The 21,314-nt window shown below is 46.3% G+C and overlaps 2 protein-coding genes and 1 long non-coding RNA gene across 8 annotated transcripts in view; 1 reads left to right on the top strand and 2 right to left on the bottom strand.

Annotated features, from left to right (window-relative positions):
* The window catches only part of CASTOR2 (cytosolic arginine sensor for mTORC1 subunit 2), a 127,620-nt gene extending 114,279 nt beyond the window's left edge, over nt 1-13,341 (top strand). For 2 of the 3 annotated variants that reach the window (XM_085078728.1, XM_085078730.1), the window contains 7 exons: nt 2,012-2,205; nt 2,975-3,107; nt 4,407-4,530; nt 5,109-5,219; nt 6,582-6,664; nt 8,727-8,821; nt 9,613-12,046. In XM_085078728.1, coding sequence (XP_084934854.1) covers nt 2,012-2,205; nt 2,975-3,107; nt 4,407-4,530; nt 5,109-5,219; nt 6,582-6,664; nt 8,727-8,821; nt 9,613-9,696 — 824 coding nt within the window. In that variant the 3' untranslated portion in view covers nt 9,697-12,046. Of the gene's footprint in view, nt 1-2,011; nt 2,206-2,974; nt 3,108-4,406; nt 4,531-5,108; nt 5,220-6,581; nt 6,665-8,726; nt 8,822-9,612; nt 12,047-12,826 lie in introns of those variants that run through there. The other variant, XM_085078729.1, reaches the window with a different exon arrangement.
* LOC146428914 (uncharacterized) lies at nt 986-2,016 on the bottom strand. The gene is made up of 2 exons (XR_014855830.1): nt 1,529-2,016; nt 986-1,443 (listed from the first exon to the last, which is right to left on the bottom strand). It is a non-coding gene; the product is annotated as an uncharacterized LOC146428914 (long non-coding RNA).
* RCC1L (RCC1 like) overlaps nt 12,513-21,314 on the bottom strand; it is a 31,105-nt gene continuing 22,303 nt past the window's right edge. For all 4 annotated transcript variants that reach the window (XM_085078720.1, XM_085078716.1, XM_085078717.1 and 1 more), the window contains one exon: nt 12,513-12,830. In XM_085078720.1, the coding sequence (XP_084934846.1) occupies nt 12,699-12,830 (132 nt within the window). In that variant the 3' untranslated portion in view covers nt 12,513-12,698. The remainder of the gene's footprint in view (nt 12,831-21,314) is intronic.

Raw genomic sequence — 21,314 nt, 5'->3', positions numbered from 1 at the left:
GTGGTGCCTGAGGATTCAGAGGGTGAGATTAGGAGTTTATTATGCGGTGTCTGGGGCTCTACAGAAACTCCCAAAGGTCTCACTGAAGAAGAAGGAAAGGATACTGTATGGAAGAGCCAGGAGTGGGTGGACATGGAGACATGCGAGCACTTGCCTACAGTGCCAGAGCACTGACTGCAGGAGCAGCAGTGCTGGGGTTTATGCTTTTGGACTCCTGGGCTGCATCTCACCTCTGAGCTAAGTGTGTAGCCTCCCCTGGAACGTCTGCTGTGTCCTTGCTTGCTGCATCTGCATTTGAGATCAGGTTCCTTATGACAAGTAGATTAAGCTGGGACTAACAGCTGCATATGTTAGTCTGGATCTGTATCTGTATCTGTTTGTTTCTATAATTTGCCAAACAAAAATCCAAAGTTCAGAGAATCCTAGAGCAGTGAATGCCTTCATTCCAAAGTCTGCATCTGGTGTTCTGGGCTCTTTATACATTAAGGATTTTTAAAAACAGTTAATAATTTGTATTAAATGGTTTAGCTGCAGATTTTTAGGTATTTAAACAACAGATTAGAAGCAAGTGGAATGGGATTATTCTTAGTATTTTCATTATGCAAAAGTAATTTGCATTAGCTTAGTGTGTGCTCACCTTGTAATCCCTGGTATATGTGTTACACCATCCATCCCTTACAGAGCTGTGTGGCTCTTATGCTTCAGAGATGGAGGCAGGAGCCCACAGATGTATAGGGTGCCTGCTCTGCATCTTCAAAGACTAGGGTTAGTGCCCACGTTGCTGGTGCCCACGTTGCCAACCTCCATCTCAAGTCTAGGAGTACAAACTTTGGGTTTAGGTTAGAGGGGGAAAATGGAAACAACAGAGGTCAGAACAGCTTGAGTAAAATGTTTGGAGAAATTGTTTGATAGAGATTTAAGTCAGAGACCACTCTGCTGCTTTGAAAGTAAACCAGTGGGAGAAATGAATCCCCACACAATTGCCTTGAGAGAGAGTTACAATTTAATAGAGAGTTTACAATAAATGCAATGGTACACAGAAGACTGGCTTAAATCCACAAAGCCAGAGTACAATCTGGCACCGTGTTGGTCAGGGTGCTGATTGCAGTCCTGTCAAGTGGTGGTTGTAATCCTGTTGAAGTGATGGTTGCAGTTGAAAACGGTGGTCCTCTGGAAGTTCTGGATCCATCCAGTGATGGTGATGGTGGTGCCCCAAGTCCCCAAACCTCAAGATTATATTCGCTGAGGTTCAGGCAGGAATGCTCAGTAGTTCCCCCAGGGCGGGGAGTTTCACAATAGAATGATGTAATACTGTTCGATCATAGGATATTTTTTGGGAGTTCTTGATGGTCGAAGTTACAGGTCCTATTCTGGTGGTGCCCATTATGGCCCATTAGCAGAGATGACCCCCTTCAGGATGGGTGGGACTGTACTGGTGCTTCCCTAGAGGGGAGTTATCACAGCTGAGTCAATGGTGTGAAGAAGAAGAAGAAACACTACCCTGCCTCGAAGGGTTTGCCTCTTCTACCTTATTTCATTTAAATAACACCCAGCTCATAGCCTGAAGTGTCAGGTGTGCACTGGGCAGCTCCTGAAAACAACCCATCGTTAACCGTTTGTCAGCAATGGAGTAGAGGGGAGTAGAATACAGAGTTTGTTTACACCCACATTGGCACTCTACTTTTGTAACCAGGACAACCACAGGCAGTTTCCACTGTATTGAAAGGTCAACAGAGCTGCTCACTGGCATCCAAATGAATTGCTGAGTTCCCTGTGTTGTCCTTGACAATCTGTATGAATCCTGCCATGGAAACTGATGCAATCAGTACATGTTAGAGTGTCACAGGATGAGCCTGTGGAGGAGCATGGGAAGCCAAGGAGGTTGGCTGGCTAAGGGGGCTCATCTCACTCCCTTCACTGAGGTCTGCGCTGAGCACATACTTGACAGATGGTGGACCTGGCTCTCTCTGCCTCTAAAACAAACCTCTGTCCTCCCCTTCTGTCTCTGCAGAGCTTCCTTCCTCGGAACACTTGAGCGTGGCCGATGCAACATGGCTTGCCCTCAACGTGGTATCTGGTGGAGGTGGCTTCTCCAGCTCCCAGCCCATCGGAGTGACCAAAATTGCCAAGTCAGTCATAGCACCTCTAGCTGACCAAAACATCTCAGTGTTTATGCTCTCCACCTATCAGACGGACTTCATCCTGGTAAGAGCACATGAGGGGACCAGGCAGAGTTATTGCCACCAGATGAAAGTTTGGTTGGGCAATTCTGGGAACAAGCTGTCTGGGGAGTGGCAGAAGTACCTAAGTCTGCTTTCCCCAGAGCACTGTCCCTTGTAATTAGGCCCTCTGACATCTCAGGAGCTTTTGTCATGGGTTTGTTGGTGTCTAATCAGAAGCATTTGTTTTCATGGGTTGTCTGGTGTTTAATCAGAGTGCTGAGCCCACACTACAGTCTCTCCTGCAGTGGAGATGCTGGTAGCACTTCCCACCATCACTCAGACATTGGTTTTCTGAAAGTTAGAGGAACATAGTGTCTGCTGTCAGGTTGGCTGATGGTGGCCAAGAGCTTCAAAGTTGTTTTGGGTATAGACAGACAGACTGTCTTTCTGTCTCACACACACATGTGTGTGCACACACAAGGCATAACCTTATTTCCTGAGGAAAAAGGGCTGAAGAACAGGCAGTGCTGAGTTGTTGAAGGAATGCTGGAAAAGAGGAAAAGCATCTCCTGCTTAGAAATCTCCACACTCTTTTTGCAGTTGTAAAAGCACTCTGGTGCTTAATCCTACTGATACTCGCAGTGATATCACCAAGTGTGCTTCTCTTAAGATACGTCCAGGTGGTAACTGTCTGCTGGCTCAAGCAGGAATCACGTCCACTTTGCTGTGCACTAAAAATATGTACTCTCCACTGCAGTGTTTTGTCTTTTCTGGTGCACACCATCACCAGGTAATCCTGTTATCACCTTCAGGTGCGTGAGCGAGACTTACCCTTCGTGATGCACACGCTGGCTGCCGAGTTCACCATCCTCAGAGTGGTGAATGGGGAGACAGTGGCTGCCGATGACTTTGGGATAACAAATGGATTTGTCAAACCAAAACTAGGTAAGGACCAGCACAGGCTCAGCTTGCCAGGGATTTGGTCCCCCTGGCACATGGGGTGGAAGACCTGCCTTCTAGCTTCCTTCAACATTTGGGTGAATATTTATCCTGTCTTAAGATGATAATCTTACAAGCCTATCCCAGTACAGCCAGGGATTTGAGTAGGTTCTTAACTTCCTGAGCAGTGATGGTAAGTTTGGCTGAATTTTGGCCTTTTAATGCTAGTTTCTCTAGAGGAGACATGCCTTTTGTAGGACAGAAAGTTAAGGTGTAATTCACTGCAGTTGCAAAAATAATGCTCTCTGTACCCATATTTCCATGCTTCAACATTCCAAAGGAGAATGGCTTCTCTAAAAGCTTGTTTAAGTATTGCAGTGATGCACAGAGAATATTGCTTTTCGGCTTTCACACTTCAGCGCCAGTGAGGATCAAGACCACAGTGAGCCCAGGGCTGTACAGAACCTTAGGATGTTTGCAGGCTAGAGGAACAAGCATCAAGACAAAGGGCACAATCAGGAAAAGGAACAATTTATATACATATGTTTACCTACAGACATGTGTAATTTTTTGCCCAAAACCAGACAAAGCAGGGATCAGTTATTATGAAGTGTCACTCAGTTTCATCATTCAAGAGCTAGCAATCATCTTGTTTAAGAAAATGAGTCGTTAAGAAAAACAAGCATCAAGAACGGGCACAGTGAAACACATGCTGATTATGCACAGGTATGCAGATGCTGTGTTGCTGTATTTACTAGTTGCATGACTAAATGTTGGCTGCTTCTCAGCCACTGGCTGCAACATGGTAGACAAACTGCTGTGTAGCAGCTGGTTTTTAATTTTTCTAGATATTATGGCAAAATAGGTCCCCAGAAATGAGGGAAAAGATGACGGACTGCCAACAACCACAGCTGGAGAAATGCCTTCCGTAGCTCTGCCTTTTAAATGGCAGAAGCTTGCATTTTTTCCCACTTTTCAGTTTCTCTTGGCACCTCTTTTAGTTTGCCCCTTGTCTCATGTGGATGCACCCAATGGCCTGAAAGCTCCTAGGGGCAGAGAGCTGGGCAGGGTACTCGGGGTAATACCACCCTAAACATCAGGGAGACCAGCACAGAAGCAATTGTCCATAGGCCCCTCATTCCCTGTCTGAGAGCCAGCAGGGCTTCAGCAAGGAGGCACTGCCTTACAAATACTGTCAGCTTTCTCTGTGGCCACTGCCAGTGCACGGATAACACAACTGACGGAACAGGAGCCTGCTGCGGATGTGGCTTCATAGTTGTGTGTATCTCTGTGTGTCTCTTTCAGTTCAGAGGCCTGTCATTCATCCCCTTTCCAGTCCAAGTAATATGTTCTGCGTCACCAGCCTGGATCCAGATACCCTTCCCACTGTTGCTACACTCCTAATGGATGTCATGTTTTACTCCAATGGGTAGGTCCTGCAGGGAGATGGGCTTCCAGGAGAGGTATGCCCAGTGTCTGGAGGGACAGACTCCCACTGCTCCTCTGGGATGCCTGGGGATCTGCTATGGCCTTGTGCTGCTCCAGTACTCGGCACTGAGGGAGGGAGGCTTCACAGGCTCAAGAGGGCTGTCCTGACAGGTGGAAGCCAAACAGGTGATTGAGGGTGCCCAAAGACACCCGCTGGCTTTGGAAAGCTGAGCATTTTCAGAGTGAAGCTAAGAGTAGCCATGTGGTCAGTGTACTGCACAGGGCTGGAGCATGTACGGCTGGCTGGACTGCTTCCCCTTGGTGCCTGTGGCTCCTGGCCCACAGCCTCTTGCGAGGGGACCTTGAGGCAGGGATGGAGAGTTTTGTCAATTGTGGAGACTGGATGGTTTTCCACCTGCAAAAAAAAAAAAATAAAATCAGTATAATATGACATGATGCAGTGTCACTTCTTAAGTTAGTGAATGAACATTTCTGGTTTCACTGGCTAAGTCTGCTTTAGAAACCTTTCTTTTGTGCTCTTCTAGCCACAGGTAATGTCATTCTCTTCTGTTTCTTCAGAGTAAAAGACTCAGTGGTGGGCAATGAAGACTCGGGACATATTCGCTTTTTCTCCTTTTCTCTCATTGAGGGTTACATCTCCCTGGTCATGGATGTCCAGACACAGCAGAGGTGAGCTTTGGTCTTAGGGTAACCTGGACAGTAAAAAAAAAAAGGATGCTCTCAAAGGAGCAGGAAGCAGCTGAGACTCCTCCATGTTAATTATTTGGACCATCTTTGTATGGGTGTCATGGGCCTGTACACCCTGTCACTTTTCTGAGTAAAATGCGGCAAGTTAGTTCCAGTGTCTAAATTTTGGACTTGTCTGTCCAAGCCCTCAGTGAAATCACAAATCAATGTGATGTAGAGTTATCTCACTTTAAAAGGAGGAACACTAGAGCAAAGTGATTTTGGCATTTTTATTCTGTTGTTCATTAGCTGTGTGTTTAGGAGCAAAATCCAAAAGGAAAGCTTGCTATAGGTGTTTGAAGTTTTCCTGCCAAAGGGCAAAATCACAGTGGGGATGTCAGTGATTCGGTTCTCCTGCTTTGCTTTAACACATGAATGGGCTTAGTTCAGAGTCTTGTTATGATGATAATGTCCTGAGTCATCCCTGTGCAGTGGGAGCCCATGACATGTTTGTCTAGCAAGGAGGGAGTCAACTGATGAGCAAACATCAGCCTCTGTGTGTGTCTGTGCTTCTGCAGCTGTGCAGCACAGGAGGCTCTGCAGTCTGGAAGCTAGAGGGGATGCTGTATTCAGCAGTGCTTAGATTTGCTTTTGACATACAGTGCAGTGTGGGTTTGGTTCTTGGGGGCAAGTCCCCTGCCCCAGGGGCTTGTTTTTCAAATTATTAATTGCCCTCTTGAAAGTTTTTTTGACCTTATTGGAGTAAACCTTTGTCTGCCTTCAAGAGGAGCCAGAGGGCTGGAGCTTCAGCCTCAGGTGTGGAAAACCAATTCTCTCTCACAGGCTGCCTTCTTGACCTTGGGCAGGCAAGTCTCTCAGCCTCTGGTGTCTGTCTTTTCCCCTGCTGAGAAATAGAGATCTCTGCAGAGATCCCAGGGATGGTGTGGAAAAAAGCACTGATAGTGTTCAGACACAAAACCAGTGGTTACCGTACACATTCCTGAGAGCAGGTATGGAAATATACTCCATCCCTAGGTGTTTCCAAATGCAGCTCAAATCAAACCTTCATAGTCTCAACACTGGTAAAGCTGGGGCACAGGCTGTTGCTTAGAAATTTTTTCCCATGTCTCTCTGGGTACCTATGCTCACCTCCAGCAACAGATACTGATTTGCCATAGGACACCTGGAGGGTCAGGCAGGTGCATCTGCCCCACCTGCCTTGAATTTTCCCAGTTTGTTGTATTGCCCCATTATTGTTGGCTTCAAACCTCTCAAAGATGCAGGAAGAGCAGATCCCCCACAGGCAGAATCTGACACACTGCTGTGTTTTAATTGCTATGTTTGGTGTTCCTTTTCTTTTAACAGATTTCCTAATAATTTGTTGTTTACAAGTGCATCTGGTGAACTCTGGAAGATGGTGAGGATTGGTGGGCAGCCTCTTGGCTTTGGTAAGTAACATTTGCGGGATCAGTTGGTGTGCAGGCAGTCAGTCACCTCAGGGCCTATAAGTATGGAAAAATCCATCTGGGGCTGAGGCTTTTTTAAGAGTGAGCAGCTTAACATGACTTTGTGAGCTGAGATTTTCAAACAGAAGTCTGACTCCTATTAAGTTTGACTTCTGAATATACTCCTGAAAGTGCTACATGCTTGACAGTTCCAAGCTACGTTGCATTTGTCTGCCGGACTTTGAAGGTGGCTACAGCTGGGGCTCTGATTAAAGAGAAAAACTGGACAAAAAGGTGGCATGGAAATGCTTTGTTGACTACTGAAATCGGTGGTCAGAAAGCACCGTCCTACTGCAGTGCAATGCTTGGGTAATTCTGTGATTCTAGTAGAGTTTTTTTAGATTTATAGCATTCCAAGTGGAAGTCTTGTTCACAGACGTTTCACATCCAGTGCTGCACACATTTTCTCTACTCAAAAGAATATTGGTCCTATATAGCACAAAGCAAGTGCTTCATGTCTGCAGGAGTGTTCTTGTTATTTCTGTGTCTTCTGCAATTTTAAGGGTCTGATCTGAATAGTGCAACAAGTGCCTGATCATCAGGAAATGCAATGGCTCCTTCCTGTGGGATCTGAAACAGTTACAAAATACAAGTTTCAAGAACATTTCTGAGAAATGCTGGGCCGATTTTTATATTTAATTGCAACTTCTACACCAGACCACCAAAAGTAGCAAGAAGGAAATTTTCATGTACCTTCTCTTTATGCATCTTAGAGGCAAATGTGTAGAAATGGTATGATAGGTCATTGATGGCACATCAGGACATTGACCAGGCCCCTAAATATTTTATGTTTAAATATGTTAATTTAAATCAAGTTGAAGTGTTGAGTTTGGATAAGTGAAACTCCAGTTTTCATCTGAAAACAATGTACCATTGATTTGCAACAAACGAGACAGATGAACCATTTAAATTTCATTTAAAGCCCAGAAAGCCAACCAAATAGCCCAGATGACCAATTGAATCCCAGGGCTGCATCCAAAGGAGCATGGTCAGCGGGTAGAATGAGGTGATTCTGCCCCTCTACTCTGCTCTTGTGAGAGCCCAGCTGGAGTCTTGTGCACAGTTCTGGTGTCTCCAACATAAGAAGGACATGCAGGTGTTGGAGCAAGTCCAGAGGGGGCCATGAAATTTTTAAGAGGACTGGAGACAGACTAAGAGTTGGGGCTGTTCAGCCTGGAGAGCAGAAGGTTGTGTGGAAACCTCACAGCACCTCCCAGGGTCTGAAGGAGCCACAGGCAAGCCAGAGAGGGGCTTTGCATCAGAAACTGTAGTGACAGGACAAGAGGAATGGGTACAAATGGAAAAAGGGGAAATTTAGGTCAGATATTAGGAAGAAATTCTTCCCTGTGAGGGTGGTGAGACCCTGGCAACAGGTTGCCCAAGGAGGTTGTGGGTGTCCCAACCCTGTAGTGTTCAAAGCCAGGCTGGATAAGGTCTTGAGCAACCTGCTCTAGTGGGAGGTGTCCCAGCTCTTGGCAGGGAGGACTGGGACTAGAACATCTTTACAGTCCACTCCAACCCCTTAACATTCTATAATGATTCTGTGGTGAAATTGGTATGAAATCCTGTTTCAGGGGCTGTGATGGGCTGCAGCCGAGGAACCATGTGTCCAGACTGACTAATGGGTCAGCATCTCATCTTTCAGAGATGCAGGGTCAAGTGTTCAGTAACAGAAAAATGGATGTTAAGGATATATGGGGCTGTGTTTGGTGCTTTTTTCTTGAACATCACTCAGTGCTTTTCTTTGGACCTCTGTTAATCATTCCAGTTCTAACGGTTTTGTGCCTTTGGAGAATAGGTGTTTCTCTGTAGCAAAAAGAAAATAATAAAACTAAACGTGCAGTGTATTGTTGTGGCCCAAAAGAAAGAATACATTTTATTACAGAGATTCCTTCTGACTGGAGTTTGTGAAGACAAACTCCTCCTTGTGTAGGCATAGAGCTGATGAGCCCTGGGACTTCTGCAAGCCTCTCCAGACAATGCTTGATTTTTTATCTCCCCACAGATGAATGTGGAATTGTCGCTCAGATTTCTGAGCCTTTGGCTGCAGCTGACATCCCAGCCTACTACATCAGTACTTTTAAGTTTGATCACGCATTGGTGAGTATCAATACAGCTTCTTTGGAGTAGGGTGAGATCTTTTCCCTGGGAGAAAACTGATGATGAGAATGTCACTTCTCATCTGGATAGCTTGTTGGAGTGCCTTTTCTCCAGTGTAGCCCGGCAAACTCCTGTCCCCAGCCTCCTGGCTGTCACTGCCCTGGGTCAGAGGCTCCTGAACCAAGCCCAGCCCTGCCCAAAGGCAAAGCTGTGTTAGTGAGTGTTGTTCTCGATAAAGGCTGGTTTCAGTCCTTAAAAACCTGCAGTGATGGAGACTTCACAGTCTCCTGGAGCAGCCTCTTCCACAGCATCTGTATCTTTTATTAGAAACAGCCAAAAGCTGTCTCCATTTGCTTCCAAAAACAGTTGCAGGCTCCAGACTCTCAGGACAGCGCTGTGACAACCCACCCTTAAGGTGAGGGTGCTTCCTTAGGTTCTTCCTTCCCCTTTAGGATGGGTCGTCACAGGTGCCTTTGTGTGTGGGGAACTTTTTTGCTGAGTCTCCCGGTAGCAGACCTCTGCCTTCATCTCTTTGTGCCTGCATTGTCCTAACCTTTGCTTTCTGAGACCCATCTATTAGCTCTGCTGTCCCTGCATCTTCCTATTTTTTGATGAACAAGCAATAATTGCCAGCACAGCAAGGGAAGGCAATTTTGAAGCAGATAAGGTTGTTGCCATGTCTGTTCTCAAGAGTGCCCATAAGCAGTTGCAGCACAGTCATCAGCATAAGAGTCTTGCCATCCTTGGAGAATTTTCTTCTTTTTTATACTGATGGATATTTTACTTTCTAGGCCTACCTTCGCACTTCCTTTCGGAAGAGAACACCCTCAAAAATGAGAAAGTCCTCTAGAAAGGGAAAATTGCCATGCCTGTAGCCACAAACAGGATGGCATTTGTCTTGGAACCCATTTCCTTGGTCCTCAAGGAGGGAGTCACCTGCTTTATGCTATTAATTTTTTTCCTTTAAATGTGCCCATTATTGCATTATGTTTCTCTTTCCATCACTTACAAATTCACTGTTCAGGTCCTACCTTTGACCTGTAAAAGCTCCAGTGAGATCAAAGCAGGCTTGTGATTTTTTTTAAATTACTTTGGTTTTTCACAGTTGATGTGAACCATTTGCAGCTGATAGGTCATGTGTGTAAAGAGTAAAAGTAAATATTATTTCAGATAGCAAAGGTCAAAGTGTTATATATGTTTGTCTTATCTTCTTGAATATAAACTGTGCTGATAAGATAAGCTAATAAAACACCATTTTAAAATCAATACTGTTAGCTTTTCCTCACATTCCTGCCCATTGTGTGGACCCAGGTGCCCGCTTTCTGTGCGGAGCACAACGTGCAGAGTGCTTCTACATGTCAAGCCATATGTGGAGAGCTCAGCCCTGTCAGTTAAAATAGATATTTAGCTGAAAACTTATGCCATACAATTGCGGTGACTCTGCAGGCAGTGCCACCTTGTCAGAATGCCTCATCCCGCTGCCTCCAGGCCCTGTAGCTCCTGTCTCCAACCAGCTGGCAGGGTATTATGGGGGCCATGCAGGCCTGTAGGTCTTCCTTACTCAAAGCAGCATTTTAGTGGTTTTCCTTGCTACTTGCTGTTTTCTTTATGTATGGTTTTAAAAGCCTTTCTACCTGGACAGTGCTGTTCTAGTTGTCAAACCCTTCCATCCTTTGGATGGTGCATTTCAAGCCCTGTTTTGCCTGACTTTACTCCTGGCACGCTGGCCGTGTTGGATGCTTCTTGGCTCTAGGGTGATTTTGCTGGCCAAGACCCTGACCTAGATTTTGCATTGTTTTCCCTAACTTTGCTCCCCAGATACCTTGACTTCTAATGATATTTCTCAAGATCTTAGTGTATCTTGAACCTTTTCTTTAAATCCTCCCTTTCTTTAACTAAGGTAACTCAGTACCTGTTACCAGCAATTCAGAGCACCGTATAAAAATTAGTTGTTCCCTTTGATCTGATCTTTTTTCTCCTGTGCATCTGAAGGTGATTTTTGTTGCCAAAATTTTATTTGACCTGGGTGTTAATACTCAGGTCGTTCTGCTATGCAGTAGCTATCGACGTTTGCTCTGGAAATCAGGACTTGTGCTTCAGACAAAATCACTTTGGGACATTGTTAAGATGGGAACTTCCAGATCTCTGACATGTACCTTGGGTGATGTAAGGTCAGGCTGGTCATGGTTATTAGCTCTCTGTAGAGAGAGCAAGGAAGAAGAGTCCCATTTCCAGGTACTCTGCTCTTGCTGCCTCATGTTCACAGGTGTCTTGCACTCTTTCACCAGCATTTTGCTTCTGAAGAGGCTGGAGCTGTGTCTGGGATGTAATTTGGAGCTTTGCTTCTTCATTCATGGTCAGTGCTTTGGTCTGCACACTACCTGAGAAGTGTACCAGCTCTCTTGGCATAGGGGTCATTTCCAAGGGGCAGGGAGGGAGAAGACTCTTCCATTGGTGGTAAACTAGGATGAGTCCTACAAATCAAAACTGCACATCTGTCCTGGAGAAAATCCTGCCAAAACATTTGTAGGGTGATTGATACCAGTTCTGTACCGTTAAGGGGGTCAGGCATTTTGCAGGGAATGAAGGACCGCTGTATTTTGTGGAGGAGATGGGGCTGTGCAGGTCAAAGCCAGCTGGCCAGAGCTGGCCGGTGCTGCTTCCTCCTGCTTCTGTCCAGTGCTGATGGACAGACCCGTACCACTGAGCATCGCTGGGGCTGACTAGAGGAGTGTGGTTTGAAAAATTGACTCCTATGCCTTTTCTCATTATCTTATGTAGAGGAAAAGAGTCAAACTGCTTCTTCCACTGCAGTGTTCACTGTACTGGTAAAAATGATGAAGAGGAGGTAGTGGAGGGTCCTATCTCGAAGTCCTGCTCACTATGTTGGAGATGTGCTGGGCTGTTCCTTCTAAACCAGAAGAATTTGCTGTATGCTTGTTTTAAGATTATTTTCTTCTTTCCAAAGGACTTTGGTTCACACATCATCACAGTTGACTGCTGTTATTCCATCTTCCTATAGGACAATTGAATGTTTTTCTTCTTACTTCTGATGGGATTTTGCCTCAGTTTTGTTAAAAGCCTTGCAGAAAGACACAGTACAGTTGTATTCCCACTGTCTGAGCTCTAGAGAGTGTCCAGTGAATTCAGGTATTGTACTCCTGGCCTTAAATACCTTGTAGAGGAGACAGTTCCTTCTTCAATTGACATGCATCAACTTACAGATAATTTATTTTTACCTCAGTACTCTTTCAACTTTTCAAGAGCTGCCTGTTCCCTGAACAATGTCTTGGAGTTTATGTAGTGGTCAGACACCTTTTTCTGGCAGATGTAGCTTAACTTGTGATGTTCTTTTTCTACCAATGACAGTCACTCTGAGATATTCTGCACTTTTCTGTTACAAGAGGTTTTTATTGTAGTTAGTGTGAAAAGACACCCACTAATAATATGGACTTCTATGGTTAAGTTTCCTCACAAGACTGGATGCACCACGAGCAGACTGGTAGCTCTCTTTGTCTTTTGATGGGCATGTTCTCCTGTCAACCACCATGGTTTTCCCATCCACACTTACAGGCCCCAAACCTGTAGGGTGCCCCTGAGACCCTCATGGAGCCCTTAGTCAGCCACATAAATCCCTCAGCACAGGTACCTTGCATGAGTGAGCTCCTGGCATACAAGTGCTTCACCAACAAAGGGAGGGAAAAGGAGGGGAGAGGAAGAGGAGAAAGAGAAATCCTAAAATAGTTACTTCCCCACCAGCATCCACCATACAACAGCAAACCATCTGGATGTTGCTTACAGTGTTTGCTCCGGGGGTACCATGTGTTAGCAAGGGGTGTCCTTGTACATAGAGCCCTTTCTCAGTGAAGTTCCAGTGTCAGCAAAAACCAGCAAAGTGTCTGCCTCCTTCTGCCTCCTTGGGACTGGTCTGGTTTTGTCTCCTGCCGCTCTTTTCCTTGTCATCCCTTTTGCTGGAGCATGACCTTTCCTTTTGTTTTCTTGCAGGTACCTGAAGAAAATATAAATGGTGTGGTCAATGCACTCCAAGTCAGTCAAGCTGAAAAGCATTAGAAATCTTCTGAGCTGGTTCCAGATGCTTTTTATTATTATAATAATAATATTTTTTTTTCTCACAGTATTCCTTGAAAAATCTGATTACAGAGAGTGACATGAAAAGAGACTGTGGAAAGTTGAGCAGAAATAGCTCCAATAAGCCTTTGTTTTAATTATTATTATTATTATTATTATTATTGTTATTTTATTAAATTTATGAATGAGGAGCAGGAGGAAAGGGGGTTCCTATGGTTTCCTGATGTTCAGCTCCAAGGTGAAATGTACCCTAGCCGTGCTCTTAGTGTGGAAGGAGCTGCCCAGGGATACCTGTTGGCAGCATGGATGGCCATGGGCATGCTGCCGAGAGCAGTGGGATGGGCCAAGAGCCGATGGACAGGCCGCTGGCTGAGAGAGCCCTGAAAACCAGAAACAAAATGAAATATGGAATTAAAACAGAAAAGACCTCACATAGTGCTGGCTTGTCTCCTCGCATCAGACTTCCTGAGGACTGTCTGTCATTGCCTGTGTTAATAAGATGCGAAGGGTTCTGTTTCCCCTGATAGAACAGGTTGGTGTTGGAAAAGGGGAAAATATTGATTTGTTTGACTTTTCCCCTTTTTCTTTCTCCCTGCAGCCAAAGCCTGGCTGCCCTGAGAAAGCCTGGGCAGGAGGAGCTCAGTTCTGGCCAGCTCCTGGCAGGTGGTGTCACCCAGACTTGTGTCTGCATTGAAATTTGGCCAGTTTTGGTAGTTTCTTTCCAGTCACCTTCTCACTGCTCCCAGCAGTCTCTTGCCATGTCCCCTGCTCCAGGATAGCTGTTTTACCCTTACCCCACATCAGAGCCTTCCCCCAGCCCTTGTGCTCCAGGGCCAGCAAGAGGAGAAAGGCCTCTTTTCTCCTGTCACCTCAGGCTTTTTCCCATCCACTGTGCACACATGTGGAAATAAAGGATTGCCCAGGGCCCGTGGGTAGGTGCTCTTGCACATCCCAGCCTACCTTGGCCAAGAGCCACAGCAGGTTGTCCCTGCCAGAGCCAGGAGGGTGCCTGAGTCTCGTGGGGACCTTCCTGTGGTTTTTCATCAGCTCCTTCATCATGCAGGTGGAAATTGCTGCTGACTGGGGAAAGTAGAACAGTGCTGAAAGTGCCTAAAACCTGCTAGCTGATCCTGTCATCTGCTAGCATCAAGGCCAATAGTGGCACCTGTGTCCAGGTTGTTCCCATGGCCACTGCCAGCACCATGGAGGACAGCAGGGACCAGTGCCAGGAGAGAAGTGTTACCCAAGATGTGGGTGCCAGCAGTCTGCCCCACATGTGACCATGCAGCAATGTGCCACATGTCTGCCCACCATGCCAGCAGTCTGCCCCACATGTGACCGTGGGGTGGTGAAAGGAGAAGCTGTCTGCAGAGCACCTTGCTTTTGTGATTAGTAGCCCTGGTATATCTTGTGTTTCTTCTTCCACTTCAGTCTTTCACATGAAGAAATTGCAGATCTTGCCATTTTCCCAAGGGTTTTCAAGCCATGCTTCACAGACAGCCTCTAGCAGGATTTTCCTGTGGCTGTGCCATATACAGCTGTGAGCCAGGGCCTTTGCATTAATCTGGAGGCAGTAACTAAGCACCTGAGATCATGCCATGGGCATGGTTCATGCTGGTGTGTAGGACATTAACACACACAGACACAGCTTGCTGATTAGTTCTGCATTCACAGTGCTGGAGGGCCGAGCAGTTATGGTTTCTGATGCTGCTGGATTCAAACATTGAGTTTCAAATCTGATTTTTCACCAGTGGGATGTTGTGTGGCATTCAGACAAGAAGTCAGAGCATCCATGGGAAAAAGCATGGATCACTCTCCTTGACTGGCTCTACTGGAGCTAAAGCATCCCTCCTGAGGAACACTGAGGCACATGTTCAGTGCTTTACCAAATAGGATGTTTTGCTGTTCCTTTACATGGTTTTTCAGAATTGTCCCATTATATGTTATATTCACTCCAGATTTCTGGACTACAAGTTTATTCCATATGTGGCACTGCATCTCTTGATGTTTGTTTGGAAAGATGCTTTGGTCTCCTGCCATGAGGACGCAGGCACAGGCTGCACAGTGCAGTGTTGAAAGCCCTCGCAGATGTTTGCTGTGACTCTGCCCAGTGTTGTGGGCGCTGGACTGGGGTGGGCAGCAAGGCTGGTGGTAGCTTTTCACTCCATATATTGTGAGAGGGTTACTCCTTGGGATGGCAGATTGGCAGCATGGGAGGTGGGGGGTTGAGTTGCTGTACAGCTGCTGAGTTGCCAACCGGGGTTTCTGGCCAGTGAGTTGAGCCTGAGTTTCAGCTGTGTGCATGAATGGTGCCACCACGACAGAGTCACCTGGACAGGCTCTTTTTGCTCTGGGGCTTTGTCAGCCTTTGGAAAACGCCAGTTTTGGCGTCAGAGAGTACCGTGTGTTGCTCTGCACATGCCAGTGCTGCTTCCAAAGAACTGCGACATGGATGGGAAGGAATTACTTGAAACAAGCAAGAAGTTTACTAAGCCTTAAAGTGAAAAAAGATTGTTTTTAATTTTCTAACATTGCACCCAGGCTATTTTAGAGGCTGATTCTTTTAGTTTAAATATTTTTTCACAAGGGAGTCAGCCTTATATTTGTGAAATCTGTAGAACTCTGTGTTTTTTCAAACCTTTCCTAAGCAGGTTGATGTCCCAACATGGGAAAGTTGGCCTGAAAAATTCAGTGTAAAATGTTAGTGAGGGAATCTGACACTGCCACCATCCTTGGCTTCACCTTTTTACATCCTTTTATCATTTTATCCTGACATCCAAGGAGTCTGTTTCAGACAACTTAATGCTTTCCCTTTGGTGTTCCCTTCATATTTTTGCTGGTGGGAACTGAGATACTCCAAATGTGGCCAGAATTGGTGGAACCTTGTTCCCACACCCAGCTTGAAGTCAGGATCCATCCAAGTTTGCACAGCACTGCTGCTTGTGTGACCTGCAAGAAGGGGTCTGTAGAGGCCTTGTTAAAAATTTTTGTAGTGATAATAATACCACAGCAGTATTCACACCATAGTGCTTTGTGAACCCAAAGTAGGGGACTCTTGAAGCTGCTCCCATTCTCTTGGCACCCGAACTTTGGGGTGGATACTGTGTGGATAAAGGAGGAATATGTCTCTGTGGAATGCCCTTGGGCTGGGTGCCTGGATTACCTGTCAGCTGCCAGTGCTCCTTTCAGCATCCCTGCTCAGCTCTCTGGGCAGTTTCACCTGGCCATGGTTCCTGCTAAAGAGGGATTGCCTCAATGCTGGAGGCTGCTCTCTGTGCCCTCTCTCCTCTCTCTGTACAAAAATTCACCAAACAGCAAAATGTGAAAGTGTTTCCAGCCCTGCAGAAAGGGGTAAGCAGGGGAGGAGAGCATGGCCCTCATGCACCCTCTGTCTTTCTCCAAGGCCTTTGTTTACTTCGAAATCTCAACCTTTCCAAGTCATGTGTGTTATTAAGTAAGGTTTTGTCGTTTTCCCTCAACCCAATTAGAATTTGACTGCAAATTCCTTTCTACTGGGCAAGTGTGTGCATATGTTCATCTTAATGTACGTAAAGCGTTTCCATAGAAATCCTTAATGTGTCTCTACTGTATGCCTATAAATACCCATGTTTGTGTCTGTAGGGTTGTATCCTGTACATGGTGTGGGCACTCAAGCAATATAGGTTCACATATATATACAGCGTGAGTACATGTGTGTATACCGTGGACACACACACTGTGTATCTATGCAGTGAGTACTGTATACACACATTTATTCACCATATATTTTTAATTCAAGTAATGGGCAATATGAATATTAGTTCCACTCTTGGTTTTTCTCTACATTATGTTTAGTGAACAGCAGCAGTGGAGTTGACCTGGACTAAAGCTGGGGCTCCTCTGCTTGCTCGGAGCAGCATTGGATTTCCCTCTCTGCTTCAGAAAATTCTGAAAATTCTGTTCCTCTCCAGTTTGGTGCCTCAAGCTCAGAGACTGTAGGAAATTCACTCCTTTTTCTTTCTGTATGTTTTAGTTGTTGCCCTAAGGGCTGGTCCACAATGTCCTCCCACACCCTGGCTGGGGTTTTCCAGTGGGGCTTCCAGCTCCTGCGCACACACACAGAGCGTGGTGCCAGTGCTGCCTGCATTCTCCCAGGCAAGGCAGGAGCTCCTCCAATCTTCCTGCAGCTGGGGCTTTGGAGTAGCCTGGGCTAGGCACCAGCATTCCCTCTGAGCTGGTTCCTGGTGGCCTTCCCCAGCATCTCTGCATGAGGCTGGGGGCAGGTGCAAGATTTCCTGGTAGATGTGTCTGCCCAGGGCTCATCAGACAGTGGCAGCCCATGGCTAGTGCAGGGCTCTGGTATTTGTTGGGGAATTCACATTTGTTGGCCTGTGAGGAGTTGAAATCAGGGGCTTATTTTTAAGTAAATGGAAATGTTGGGGGGTCTTTTCTTGTTAAAAGCAGAAGAGGCTGCTTGAACCCAGTCACTGGAAGTGTAGGGTCTTTGCATCTCACCATTGGAGATTTCTGCTGACCAGGAGTACTGTTATAGTCCATGCAGGGAAACATCCTGTTTTCCTATTTCAGTTACAGTTCATCAAAGGTGGGGGGAGTGCTGCCTTGCCACTGACCTTCCAGCACTTTGAAGTTGCTGATTTTTAAGGCTGACCCCCCAAAATGGCACGGGTTTGTGCAACCTTCTGTTTCTTTCAAGGCATTGAAATCAGTTTGGAGTTTCCACAATGCTGTGCTTTAGACAGCACATACCAGCCTCTCCCATGGGGACACCTTAATGGAAATATTTGGATTTGCTGGAGCGCAGAGATGGTGGCACCTGCAGTGGGTGACATAAATATTAAGACTCAGTTAACAACAATGCCATTTATAAAGCATACTCATCATACAAATATACTGCCACTTCTAAATGTGTTTTAAACTCCAAGCTCTCTGTTACCATTCCCAGGGCACACGCAGGGAATGCTACTGGCCAGAGTTGAATCAACCCTCCTCTCTCATGAAAAACTTGTTCGTGTCAGATCCTGCTGTGGATAGCACTGAGCAAGGATTTGCTTTTTCAGATGTGCCATGCAGAGTTGGGTGTAGAGACTTTTAGGACTGACACTTGAAGGAAAATGTTGCTGGGATGTCCTCATTGCTTTAGCCAATCAAAGCATCCAACAGAAATGTTACCAGGTTTTATTTTTCTGAAACATAATATTTTGTCCTGCTGGCACTAGGAGAAGCTGGGAGGAAATAAGGCTCAGGGGAGTGTGTGGGAGAGGAGGTTGCTCAGGCTCCAGCGTAGCTCCCTGAGCACCCAGTTGTTTGCCTGGTGCTCTTGATGCTCTCGGGCATATGTAGGCACCTGAGAGAGTCAAGGCAGGGAGCAGCTCTGCTATGAGCTCTGCCATTGCAATACATTTGCAGGATTTGCTGTCCTCAGGCATGAGCTCCTGACAGATTCCCCCACTGGCTCCTCCCCAAATCTTACAGTGTGTCTGTGAGGTGAGGGTTAAGTAGTGTGACTCTGGCATCCCTTGAAGGCTGGGAAGCTGTCTGGGACATTAAAGGCTGAATTGCATGTGCTTGATCAGAGCCTGGCTCTGAGAAGTGGTTTCCCATCTTTTCTCAGCTCTGCTGTACAAAGCTTGAATTTTTTTATTTTTTTTTTTACAAAGGGGGCCCTTCCTTGGTGTGAGCTGATATTGCCATGACTGCCTGGCTGCAGAAGAGCCAGGGCTTCAGGCTGTGCAGACCTGCAGCAGCCTTGGGGTCAGCCCAGACTCCTCTGTTCTGGAAAGCATCTGGGTCTGACTTGGCATTGTCCCACACATCCATGCTGTGGCAGTGCAGGGTCTGTAGACATCCCTGTTAGTGACAGGCATGGGAAAGGTAGAGGAAAAGCAGGGATAGGTGGAGTGCCGAGTGATGCAGAAGAATTAATATGTTCTTTTTTAGTTGTGCACATACAAATATGCTTCTTCTTCTTGTGAACACCAAAGTGTTTTCATTCTTCTTTTTGAGTCAAACAGATCTCCCCTCCTTGCCCAGCCTCCATGCTCAGCCCCGTATCCCAGGGAATGCATTTGTCCCAGTCACACCATCCCAGCAAGGGTGGGTAGCACAACCCCTCCCAAACCCCCAGTACTTAGAAAATCTTTTGATGCTCAGCCTCTCCATTGGAGAAGACCCCCAAGAATCACCATGTGTTTTGATGTAATGGTGGTACAAGTACTGTCACCAGAGGGCTTAGTCCTATCCTTGTGGTTTTCCCCATCCATATAACCACACAGCTGTTCAAGAGCATCAGGTCATCCAAACTCTTTAATTTAGAGGTCAGCAACTTGAATAGGAGGTGCTGGGTCTTGCGTTGGCACAGTCAGTGTTCACTGAGCGCAAATGTTCCTGTCAGCACTCCATAATTGGTATTTTCTGATAATGACAAGGGAGAAATTTTTTGTTTGGCCTCAGGCTGAGTATTGCCGGTAATTCCTGAGAGAAGGTGTCCCCCAGCAGCATTCAGTTATGGACAAGAAGTCATTTTCTGATGAGGATTTCTTCTCTCTGTTACTTTGACTGTGGTGGATATCTCCAGTAAGCAGCTTAAGGCATCTCATTCACCTGTTCCAGTCCTGCCTGCAAACATTGAATTGGATTAAACTTTTATTATCTGCAGGAGAGTAAAACCCAGTAATCCTTTGCCAAATAGTATTTACACGTTATAGCGTGGGCTAAGGTGTGTTTACATTGGCTGAAATGTGCAAACCTGCCTCCAGATTTCCATACTTTCTCCCCCTGAGCACATCTGTCTATCTGTACCCTGCCATATGTCAGGGGCCAGCAATATCCCTCAGGCATCCTGGCAGCACTGAACTGGTATGGAAACAGTCTGTGCATATCCTCAGCAAGGCTGTGGGACCTTCCCAGGGCACCTAGGGAAACACTTCACTGTGAAGATAGTCTTGAGTCACTCTGCTGTCCTTGGCCTCCTCCTTTATTTAATCCTCATGAAGCACAGCTGGGTTGAACTACCAGCTCCAGTTAGCAACAGTGAAGGAAAGAACGGGGTTCTGCAGTGTGAGACGTGCACTGGAGGCTGATCAGCAAATCCTGTCTGCAGCAGTAATAGCCTCTGCAGATGCTCTGTTGAGCACAGAGCAATGCACAGCCCCTGTTGTATGAAAGGGAAATAGATGAATTGTATATCAAAGTACATTCTCATTTTAGGGTATGAATTTTAGGGTTCTATACCTCTTTGGAACAAATACAAGCCAAAATCCTTTCTTGGTCTCTCTAGACAGGACTCAGGTAATTTCAGGTTCAAAGCCTGGGACCTTATTATTGCAGATTACATGGAATAGCTTCCCCCTGTTCTGTAATCTTCTTACAGCCATGACCTGTGCTTCTGCATGCCCCAAGTTTGAGGAGGGCCTGGCCACAAGGGAACACAAACCCCAGGCATCTCCTCCCGGGTGAGAGTGCCTAAGTTTTGTGGCCAAGGTGCAGGGAGTGGCAGAAGGATGGCAGCCACACACCTCCTCCCCTGCCTGCACAGCTCCAGTATGGCCACCACCAGCCCAGCACAGCACCGTCCCAGCTGCGTGGAGCAGGAGAGTTGCAAAACAGCTGTTTAATGCCGTGGGCTCCCTTGGGCTTTTGTTTTCATCTGTTTTTAGCGTTCTGCAAAATTTTGTAAATGAAGTGTGAGTGGATTTCGGAGCAGACATGGACAGAGATGCCCATCAGGCATTTGGCAGGATTGAAATTTTGAAATATGTTTGAGAGCAGAGCAGGAGCCTGTCACTGTCCCTCTCTAGGCAGACCCAGTGGTTTTAACAGGGTCCTCCTAATCCTAAAAGATTATGCCAAAAATAGGGCTCCTTTCATCCTTCATTTTGGGAGGGCTGGTTGCTTCTTCCCTCCTTGTGTGGCTGTGGCAGAGGCAAGTATCTGTTGCACAGCACCTTTGGGAAGATGACATAGGAGGCTGCTGTTTAGAGTTCCCCTGCTCTGGCTGGCTTTTTGCTTCTATTTCAGCATCCTGTGGACTTAAACCAGCTTTCTGCAGTTACAGTAATAAGCTTTTTAAATTATTATTATTTGCAAAGGACTCCTACTCTCTCTGATGCTGGGGGTTCAGAGTACAAAGAAGGTGCCTCTGCAGAAGCACCCCGTTTCTCCTTCAGCTATTAGGAACAGAAGCTGTGTGGTCCAGCTCAATGACCTCAGCTGTTTTACCAGTTGTATTATAGAACTAAAAATGAATCATGCCCTCACTGGCCTCCAGACCCTGCCTGCCAGGTTCCCTGCCAGTCCCCATGTCTCAGTGGTTCCTTCTTCCAGGTTTTCCTTTGTTCTCAAATTATGAACTGCTCCAATGATACTGTGGCAGAACATCAGTGTTCCAGGGCAGTCTTTTCTAGGT

Source organism: Lichenostomus cassidix, chromosome 19, assembly GCF_008360975.1.
Source record: "Lichenostomus cassidix isolate B80296 chromosome 19, HeHo_3.0, whole genome shotgun sequence".
In the NCBI taxonomy this organism is placed as follows: Eukaryota; Metazoa; Chordata; class Aves; order Passeriformes; family Meliphagidae; genus Lichenostomus; species Lichenostomus cassidix.
Note: the sequence above shows the minus strand (reverse complement) of the source record. Positions and strands in the feature narration are given on the sequence as shown.